The sequence below is a fragment of the Atta colombica genome, unplaced genomic scaffold (genome assembly GCF_001594045.1).
Source record: "Atta colombica isolate Treedump-2 unplaced genomic scaffold, Acol1.0 scaffold105, whole genome shotgun sequence".
Lineage (NCBI taxonomy): Eukaryota > Metazoa > Arthropoda > Insecta > Hymenoptera > Formicidae > Atta > Atta colombica.
The window spans coordinates 2,526,187-2,537,449 of NW_017259190.1; the positions used below are offsets into that span (position 1 = coordinate 2,526,187).

Consider the following 11,263-nt stretch of genomic DNA (forward strand, 5'->3'; position numbering starts at 1 on the left):
AGTAACATAATACTTTTAAACATATCCTATAGGCTTATAATATTTATTTAATATTAAGTAACATTAATTACATTTAATATTCTAAGAATATGCTTAAGATATTACTTAATATTAAAATTAAAGAAATATTATACACCCTATAGGGATAGTAAAAGACATAGGTCAAAAACTTTTAACGATTTCAGATTAATGTCGTCTTTCAGATCAAGCATCGGACGCTGTGACAAAACTGCAATGAAGTGTAAAGAAATAATAATGGACGTGAATACCTATACATTTCAATTTCAGACAAAAAAATCCCAATCTTGGACAATTCTGTAGCGGGATTCTCTAAACGTCTTATTGATGATTGTCGCTGTCGTTAATTAGCGACAGGACAATCATGGAAGAAAGTACGACTCTCATTAGCTGTTGTTAATTAATATATAATAACGACAATTATCGTTTGGAAAATCTCACAACTGGTCTATAATATTTTCTAATTTTTATTGTGTCTACTCGATTTGTTTATACAAGGTATATCTGTCCATGAATCACATACGATGTGTGTTAGCGTTGATGATTCATTTCAACACACTTATAGATAATCGTCTAAACGTAATCTGTAATTGGCTATATGTAAACTCTTATCTATATCTAGAAAATTATTGCTTGAAATAAAACATTACAAATAATTGTTGTTGAGTATAACATGAATGAATGAATATAAATATATATATATATGGTAAGTATAACAGAAAATAGATTAAATATATAAAAGAAATTATGAGCGATGAGCGTGATTCAGTTATAATTAAGAGGATAATGTAATTAAGCGGGATAAATACAAGAAGAAAAGGGAAAACTAAGTTACGAGTAGAGAGAGTGCAAGAGTGGATGAATAAGAGTGAATGGATAAGTTGTAGAAATATAATAATTGTAAACCAAGTTCAAGTTTATGATTGTTGGCAGAACTAAAAGTAAATTAAGAATCAGAAATTATAAATTTGTTTCTTTATTTTTTACCGTTTTTTTTGTCGTTATATATCGCGTCTTTTTAATAATAATATCACAAAATTTTGAAATCAATATATCAAATATATCTTGAAGTAAAATCCAAAATAGAGCAAGTTAATTTTTTTTAGCAGCAATAACATTTCTAGCAGTATGTAACATTATATTTATATTAAACGTGTTTTTATTTATTGATTAGATAATTTTATTCTTTATATCAATGTTTATTCATTTTTCTGTAATATACATTTAAATGATACGGTTTATTAAGAATACACATCAGCATTTTGTTTTTTATTTCTATTATGATTTTTTTTTTATTAATTTAATACAGATCCATTTGTTCTAGAGGCAACTTACATTGTGATATATATTAATTAAAATTTATTGAATTATCGAAACAAGTATTATATAATGCAGCAACTTCGTATTTTATTTATTACAAAGTAACAAGACAATGTACAGAACCATTCCTAATATGAAAATATATTGAAAAATTTTCTTTATCATATTACATTTTATCATGGTACATATTTTAATCATAATTAGTTGTTTAAAAAATTAATGCTGAAATTATAAAAACTGTGCAACAAGCCTTAATCTCTCCAATGTATAATTAAGACTGTAAATTATTGAAGCATATCAGGTAGAATATCAGGTAGTTTTACTAATACAAAAATTAATAACCTCTTTTTAAATTTTAACTAAAAATAATAATTTTTTGTTTTGAACCGATTTTCTATTAAAATATCAATATTTTATATTTATTGTAAAAATTAGATTGAACTGAAAAAATTGCTACAATTAGATCAAATCCTTTACATATATTTATAAAAGTGATAAGTGATAATAATTTGGAAATTGATAATAATTTGAATAAGTGCTTATATTTATTGATACATTCAATTCAAGGAATCCACTAAACTAAAACATTTAACATCATTAACATCAACATTATATTACTTAATATCGTTTTATATACCATTATTACATATTTTAAATTTTCTTTAGGTAGGTGTTATTAATTAAAAAAATCTAACATAAGTTCATGTTTTTTAAAACATGAAATACAACATTAATATAATAATGCAAAACATCAATATTTATTATTACTTACAAAATTTATCGAAAATTTATATATAAAATCATCGAGAAAAAGATTATTTGTTTATACTAATAGTACCAGAATTATTGTTTTTTTTATAATAACATTTTAAATGTTGAGAAACTTTGATTTCGCTTTGTTTATAAAAAATAACAATGCATTCTTAAAATAACAACATATCTAAAACTTTTTGTATATTTAAATTTTTTATAAATTTAAATGAGAGAAAGGTAAATTTTGTTACATTAGATGTTTAGAATAAGAGCTCTCATTATAATTTAAATGATCAACATTAAATATATAATTTCATGCTAAACAAATTATAAATATGCATATTACTGTCCCTCAATTCTATGTCCAATTGATAAACATGGTGTAATAGGAATCTTCGATTTCTTCGGTCGTAACTTCAACCAAAAATCTCCATCCGGCCACAACACTAGAATTTTCTTTTTCAACGTCAATGGAATTCTAGTTTTGACGTCGAGTTCAATATCACAATGCCATAGTAAATAGAACAGCATGATTTTTATTTCTATTAGAGCGAATCTGTTACCTATGCAGATTCTAGGTCCAATACCAAATGGCATATAGACCGAGTTGTCTACATCACCATTAAGGAATCTGTCTGGATCGAACTTATCTGGATGCGGATAGTACTTTGAATCGCGGTGCAGAGCGAAAATTGGGAACCATATGCGATCTCCAGGCTTTACCACGATTGGTTTGCCATCCGAAGTCGCTGGTGGTAATTCAGTCTCTTTGACACATTTTCTTTCAAGGAAATGTGCTATTGAATACAGTCTCTGAGTTTCATTTATCACGGCGTCTAGATACTTCATGCGATTAATAGCCTCGTAGGTAGGTTCACCATTAGTCTGTTTGAGAACATCGTCGATTTCTTTTTTCAATCTTTCTTGAACATCAGGATTGATACCGATTTCGCGCGTTATGAAACACATAGCTGTTGATATGGTGTCGAATCCACCGAGAAAGAAAACGAACGCTTGGGCGGTCATTTCATTGATGTCGAACTCAGGTCCATTATCATTGTTTCTGTTCTCCATCATCAATTGAATCATGTCTGGGCGAACAATTTCCTGTTCATCTCTGGTTTTCACTGTTGTGGCAACGACATTTTTGAAAAAATTCTCTACCTTTGGACCAAACATTCTTAGCTTAAAAAGTTTCGCAAGTTGCGGGAAGTTGAGATGCATTTGAAACTTGAAAGCCATCCACGGTTTATTAAAACTTAATGCCTCCTTGCCAAGACAGAAGAATTCGTTGTTTGGATTTTTAAAAGAATCCACCTCGATACCGAAGGCGCACGTAGCTATTGTGTCATTAGTGTATCTGGAAAGCAAGTCCTTCATATCATACGTTTTGACTGCTTCTCCGGATGGCGTTGTCACAAAATTGGTTAAGTTCTCGGCACATTGGCACATAAGTCCAAACATCATTTTCATCTTGCTGGATGTGAAACTGGGACTAAGTAGTTTTCGCATTTCGCGCCAGTGATCTCCTTGTAGATCAAATAGATTTTTGCCAGCTATTGGATCAAGAATTTCGTTGACTAAGCCTTGGTGGTCGCAAAAATTATCAAACTGTTTAATAGCGATCGTGGAAATCAAATCTGGATCACGAATAACGAAGATCGGCGTTAAAAAATCGTAGAGACCGAAGAACTTTGCGTCCGGAAAGAGATTATACATTTTTTGTAGAAGCTCCATATGAGATATACGTCGAAAAACAAAAGGCGCCATATTACCCAACAATGGAATCGGTCGCAGATGAGGAATGTTTAGTTGCTCAAAATAAGATGATTTAAACTTATTCAGAACAAAATAATATAAACAAATAATCACTGTTAAAATAGTCAGAAGCAAAGTAGAAGACTCCATCGTGACGAAGATTTCCAAATTAGTTGCAAGAAAAAAATGTTTTTTATTATTAAGTTTTCTGATTGTTGTCAACAGAAAGTTTTTATTTCAGATTAATGAAATGATGTTCACATTTAATTGTTAATTGTTAAAGTAGCGTCATTATCACAGAAAATGAAGAAGCACAAAATTACTAATTACATTATTTTAATAATTTTGTCAATTGTTAGAAATATTGTCTAACTGAAAATAGAAACGGTTAGCTCGTATTTATCATGTATTTACTGCGATGTGATACACGCACCATGAGCAAAATTTTACTGATTGCTGCACGCCACGATATTAATAATTAAACGTTGAAAATGTGCAGATATAGAGTTACAATGTCAATTTATCTATTTCCTTGAGATGATAGTGCACTTTATCTTCATAAACATGTTTACATCAATATATAATAATGTCACTTTTTTTAATAAATTGGGTTGGAGCTTGAATGGCATTTTCCATTGATAATGTTTTTTTAATAAGTCAATCATAAGAGATGCATCAATTATGTTCAAAGTTAGAAGTCGGAATAATATTTTTGTATGTATTTTAAATATATATATTTATATAAAATAAATGACTTTTAAATTAAATTTAATTTTTTAATAAGAAAGTATATACAATATTTTCTTTTAATTATTTAAAATTATTTATTATGTGTATTCGATTATAAATAATAAAACACAATGAGATAAAATAGAAAATGATTTACATAATATAAAACATAAAGTATCTTCACAAATTGACATAAACATTCTATATTTAATAGAATATAAATTAAAGAATAATTTTATTGAAAAATATCTATTTATTTTGTATATAATTATTTGAATACTTTATTAATCTTTCTTTTATTTTTATCGTTTTTTTTTTTCAAAAAAATGCAATAATTTTGAGGGCACTTTATACTACTTCCTGCACAAGACTATAAAACAGAACTATAAATATGTTTTTTTTATTTTATCAGAGCACATTTGACTACAGAGTTTTCATTTTTTATCATATTAATTTTTATTTTCCTTTCTTTATCATTTTAATCCTAAAATAAATAAATAACTCTAAAAAAGATAATTCTAATTTAAAAAATAAATAAATTATAATTTAATAAATTGAATTTTAATTAAAAATATGTTTTTAATGCGAACATTTTTCTAAATAAAATTTTAATAACGATAATATTATACATTATCAATTGACTACATTTATCGTGAACTCATTTTTATTGATGTGTAAAATTGCTCTTTATTAAGCGAATTGTTGAAGTTAAGTGAGTTGAAATTTAACCGATGATATATGGATTTTTTATTGATGTATAAGACGTCTAATAAAAATCGTAGTAAAATTGAATAAGAGATACTGGGTGTCTTCTATTTAAGGAAGTAAACCTAATTTAATAACACAAGTATCGTCCTGTCTTTATTGTAATATGGAATATTACTAAATGGAAGGCAACTAATTTCTTACGCTGAAATAATAAAAAGTATAGAATAATTTTTTAGATTGACTGCGTAATCTTTTAGAAAAAATTTTGTTTAAAATAACTTTATTATTAATTAAACGCATATTATTTAATATGTTTAAATATATTATATTGACTATAGATTTATTAAAAGAAAGAAATCGATAGGAATCAATAGATTAATAAAATGATTGAATAGAGCTATTTTGACTGTATAGCAAAACGATTTTTTATTTTAGGATATAAAATTGGAACAATTAAAATTCTGATAATATTGACATGGTCATTTTTTGCAACAAATATTTCAGTAGTACGCCGGCATTATGTAATTAAATTTTAACTTTTGTATTTGCTGGATAAAACTTTTATTCAAATCTAATACATATAACCATAGTTTCTATGTTATCGATGTTTCTGAGAAACAAAGTCATTCTGACAAAAAAATTTATCAAAGTGAATAGAGGTTCACAATTAAGGACACAGCATTCTATCAGTGAAATGTGATCATAATGAAAATGGTGAAAAATGAGTAGATATTTATGGGATATGTTACTATGATTGGCACCCCAAGGATTTCCGTAAATAATTCACTTTCTACGAATACAGAGTATCAAATAAATTATTGGAGCCTTTCGCACGTATTAATGGAATAAATAATTTTTCTTCTTATGAGCATAATTGTGCTAAAAATATATATTTTTGCAAATATAAAAATTGTAATTTGATGTTAATTAAAATTAATTAATAAAATTCGATTTTATCATTGGCTGCATTCAGCGGAAAGAATCGCTCAGTGAGCAATTTTTTCGCTAAACGCACTCCTTATTGTCAATTTATTAAATTTTAAATAATCGAAAAGTTCGGACGCTGTGACAAAACTGCAATGAAGTGTAAAATAGAAATGATAATGGACGTGAATACCTATACATTTCAATTTCAGACAAAAAATCCCAATCTTGGACAATTCTGTAGCGGATTTCTCTAAACATCTTATTGATGATTGTCGCTGTCGTTAATTAGTGACAGGCAATAGCAGGATAATCGTAGAAGAAAGCACGGCTCTCATTGGCTGTTGTTAATTAATATATAATAGCGACAATTATCGTTTGGAAAATCCCATAACTGGTCTATAATATTTTCTAATTTTTATTGTGTCTACTCGATTTGTTTATACAAGGTATATCTGTCCATGAATCACATACGATGTGTGTTAGCGTTGATGATTCATTTCATCACACTTACAGGTGATCGTTTAAACGTAGTTTGTAATTGGCTATATGTAAACTCTTATCTATATCTAGAAAATTATTGCTTGAAATAAAAAATACAATTACAAATAATTGTTGTTGAGTATAATACGAATGAATGAATATAAATATATATATATATATGGTAAGTATAACAGAAAATAGACTAAATATATAAAAGAAATTATGAGCGATGAGCGTGATTCAGTTATAATTAAGAGGATAATGTAATTAAGCGGGATAAATACAAGAAGAAAAGGGAAAACTAAGTTACGAGTAGAGAGAGTGCAAGAGTGGATGAATAAGAGTGAATGGATAAGTTGTAGAAATATAATAATTGTAAACCAAGTTCAAATTTATGACTGTTGGCAGAACTAAAAGTAAATTAAGCTGAATCAGAAATTATAAATTTGTTTCTTTATTTTTTACCGGTTTTTTTGTCGTTATATATCGCGTCTTTTTATAATAATAATATCACAAAATTTTGAATATATCTAATATATCTTGAAGTAAAATCCAAAATAGAGCAAGTTAATTTCTTTTAGCAGCAATAACATTTCTAGCAGTATGTAACATTATATTTATATTAAACGTGTTATTTATTGATTAGAAAATTTTATTCTTTATATCAATATTTATTCATTTTTCTGTAATATACATTTAAATGATACGGTTTTGTTAAGAATACACATCAGCATTTTGTTTTTTATTTCTATTATGATTTTTTTTTTATTAATTTAATACAGATCCATTTGTTAGGCAACTTACATCGTGATATATATTAATTAAAATTTATTGAATTATCGAAACAAGTATTATATAATGCAGCAACTTTGTATTTTATTTATTACAAAGTAACAAGACAATGTACAGAACCATTCCTAACATGAAAATATATTGAAAAATTTTCTTTATCATATTACATTTTATCATGGTACATATTTTAATCATAATTAGTTGTTTAAAAAATTAATGCTGAAATTATAAAAACTGTGCAACAAGCCTTAATCTCTCCAATGTATAATTAAGACTGTAAATTATTGAAGCAATATCAGATAGTTTTACTAATACCAAAATTAATAACCTCTTTTTAAATTTTAACTAAAAATAATAATTTCTTGTTTTGAACCGATTTTCTATTAAAATATCAATATTTTATATTTATCGTAAAAATTAGATTGAACTGAAAAAATTGCTACAATTAGATCAAATCCTTTACATATATTTATAAAAGTGATAAGTGATAATAATTTGGAAATTGATAATAATTTGTATAAGTTGCTTATATTTATTGATTTATTGATTTATATTTATTGATTCAATTCAAGGAATCCACTAAACTAAAACATTTAACATCATTAACATCAACATTATATTACTTAATATCGTTTTATATACCATTATTATATATTTTAAATTTTCTTTAGGTAGGTGTTATTAATTAAAAAAATCTAACATAAGTTTATGTTTTTTAAAACATAAAATACAACATTAATATAATAATGCAAAACATCAATATTTATTATTACTTACAAAATTTATTGAAAATTTATATATAAAAACATCGAGAAAAAGATTATTTGTTTATACTAATAGTACCAGAATTATTGTTTTTTTATAATAACATTTTAAATGTTGAGAAACTTTGATTTCGTTTTGTTTATAAAAAATAACAATGCATTCTTAAAATAACAACATTTCTAAAACTTTTAATTTTTTGTGTATTTAATTGAGAGAAAGATAAATTTTGTTAGATTAGATATTTAGAATAAGAGCTCTCATTATAATTTAAATGATCAACATTAAATATACAATTTTATGCTTGAAACAAATTGTAAATATGCATATTACTGTCCCTCAATTCTATGTCCATTTGATAAACATGGTGTAATAGGAATCTTCGATTTCTTCGGTCGTAACTTCAACCAAAAATCTCCATCCGGCCACAACGCTAGAGTTTTCTTTCTCAACGTCAATGGAATTCTGGTTTTGACGTCGAGTTCAATATCACAATGCCATAGTAAATAGAACAGCATGATTTTTATTTCCATTAGAGCGAATCTGTTACCTATGCAGATTCTGGGTCCAATACCAAATGGCATATAGACCGAGTTGTCTACATCACCATTAAGGAATCTGTCTGGATCGAACTTATCTGGATGCGGATAGTACTTTGAATCGCGGTGCAGAGCGAAAATTGGGAACCATATGCGATCTCCAGGCTTTACCACGATTGGTTTGCCATCCGAAGTCGCTGGTGGTAATTCAGTCTCTTTGACACATTTTCTTTCAAGGAAATGTGCTATTGAATACAGTCTCTGAGTTTCATTTATCACGGCGTCTAGATACTTCATGCGATTAATAGCCTCGTAGGTAGGTTCACCATTAGTCTGTTTGAGAACATCGTCGATTTCTTTTTTCAATCTTTCTTGAACATCAGGATTGATACCGATTTCGCGCGTTATGAAACACATAGCTGTTGATATGGTGTCGAATCCACCGAGAAAGAAAACGAACGCTTGGGCGGTCATTTCATTGATGTCGAACTCAGGTCCATTATCATTGTTTCTATTCTCCATCATCAATTGAATCATGTCTGGGCGAACAATTCCCTGTTCATCTCTGGCTTTCACTGTTGTGGCAACGACATTTTTGAAAAAATTCTCTACCTTTGGACCAAACATTCTTAGCTTAAAAAGTTTCGCAAGTTGCGGGAAGTTGAGATGCATTTGAAACTTGAAAGCCATCCACGGTTTATTAAAATTTAATGCCTCCTTGCCAAGAAAGAAGAATTCGTTGTTTGGATTTTTAAAAGAATCCACCTCGATTCCGAAGGCGCACGTAGCTATTGTGTCATTAGTGTATCTGGAAAGCAAGTCCTTCATATCATACGTTTTGACTGCTTCTCCGGACTGCGTTGTCACAAAATTGGTTAAGTTCTCGGCACATTGGCACATAAGTCCAAACATCATCTTCATCTTGCTGGATGTGAAACTGGGACTAAGTAATTTTCGCATTTCGCGCCAGTGATCTCCTTGCAGATTAAACAGATTTTTGCCAGCTATTGGATCAAGAATTTCGTTGACAAAGCCTTGGTGGTCGCAAAAATTATCAAACTGTTTTATAGCGATTGTGGAAATCAAATCTGGATCACGAATAACGAAGATTGGCGTTAAAAAATCGTAGAGACCGAAGAACTTTGCATCCGGAAAGAGATTATACATTTTTTGTAGAAGCTCCATATGAGATATACGTCGAAAAGCAAAAGGCGCCATATTACCCAACAATGGAATCGGTCGCAGATGAGGAATGTTCAGTTGCTCAAAGTAAGATGATTTAAACTTATTCAGAACAAAATAATATAAACAAACAATCACTGTTAAAATAGTCAGAAGCAAAGTAGAAGACTCCATCGTGACGAAGATTTCCAAATTAGTTGCAAGAAAAAAATGTTTTTTATTATTAAGTTTTCTGATTGTTGTCAACAGAAAGTTTTTATTTCAGATTAATGAAATGATGTTCACATTTAATTGTTAATTGTTAAAGTAGCGTCATTATCACAGAAAATGAAGAAGCACAAAATTACTAATTACATTATTTTAATAATTTTGTCAATTGTTAGAAATATTGTCTAACTGAAAATAGAAACGGTTACCTCGTATTTATCATGTATTTATTGCGATGTGATACATGCACCATGAACAAAATTTTACTGATTGCTGCACGCCACGATAAGATTAATAACGTTGAAAATGCGCAGATATAGAGTTACATAGTCAATTTATCTATCTCCTTGAGATGATAGTGCACTTTATCTTCATAAACATGTTTACATTAATAATAATGTCACTTTTTTTAATAAATTGGGTTGGAGCTTGAATGGCATTTTCCATTGATAATGTTTTTTTAATAAGTCAATCATGTAAGAGATGCATCAATTATGTTCAAAGTTAGAAGTCGGAATAATATTTTTGTATGTATTTTAAATATATATATTTATATAAAATAAATGACTTTTAAATTAAATTTAATTTTTTAATAAGAAAGTATATACAATATTTTCTTTTAATTATTTAAAATTATTTATTATGTGTATTCGATTATAAATAATAAAACACAATGAGATAAAATAGAAAATGATTTACATAATATAAAACATAAAGTATCTTCACAAATTGACATAAACATTCTATATTTAATAGAATATAAATTAAAGAATAATTTTATTGAAAAATATCTATTTATTTTGTATATAATTATTTGAATACTTTATTAATCTTTCTTTTATTTTTATCGTTTTTTTTTTTCAAAAAAATGCAATAATTTTGAGGGCACTTTATACTACTTCCTGCACAAGACTATAAAACAGAACTATAAATATGTTTTTTTTATTTTATCAGAGCACATTTGACTACAGAGTTTTCATTTTTTATCATATTAATTTTTATTTTCCTTTCTTTATCATTTTAATCCTAAAATAAATAAATAACTCTAAAAAAGATAATTCTAATTTAAAAAATAAATAAATTATAAT

At 27.2% G+C, this 11,263-nt stretch overlaps 4 protein-coding genes across 5 annotated transcripts in view; 1 reads left to right on the forward strand and 3 right to left on the reverse strand.

Annotated features, from left to right (window-relative positions):
• LOC108688449 (dynein heavy chain 1, axonemal-like) overlaps positions 1-11,263 on the reverse strand; it is a 106,064-nt gene that overhangs the window by 64,051 nt on the left and 30,750 nt on the right. The gene's annotated exons all lie outside the window — the stretch shown is intronic.
• The window catches only part of LOC108689995 (thyrotropin-releasing hormone receptor-like), a 38,218-nt gene that overhangs the window by 22,005 nt on the left and 4,950 nt on the right, over positions 1-11,263 (forward strand). The gene's annotated exons all lie outside the window — the stretch shown is intronic.
• On the reverse strand, positions 2,075-4,064 carry LOC108689969 (cytochrome P450 9e2-like). The gene has a single exon (XM_018196994.1). The coding sequence runs from the start codon at positions 3,997-3,999 to the stop codon at positions 2,434-2,436; it is 1,566 nt and encodes a 521-aa protein (XP_018052483.1). The 5' UTR covers positions 4,000-4,064; the 3' UTR covers positions 2,075-2,433.
• On the reverse strand, positions 8,227-10,470 carry LOC108689964 (cytochrome P450 9e2-like). 2 transcript variants are annotated; one of them, XM_018196981.1, is made up of 2 exons: positions 10,385-10,470; positions 8,227-9,874 (listed from the first exon to the last, which is right to left on the reverse strand). In XM_018196981.1, the coding sequence occupies exon 2, from the start codon at positions 9,744-9,746 to the stop codon at positions 8,577-8,579; it is 1,170 nt and encodes a 389-aa protein (XP_018052470.1). In that variant the 5' UTR covers positions 9,747-9,874; positions 10,385-10,470; the 3' UTR covers positions 8,227-8,576. The 2 variants fall into 2 exon arrangements, with proteins under 2 accessions (XP_018052470.1, XP_018052459.1); XM_018196970.1 differs by lacking the exon at positions 10,385-10,470 and having other exon boundaries at positions 8,227-10,207.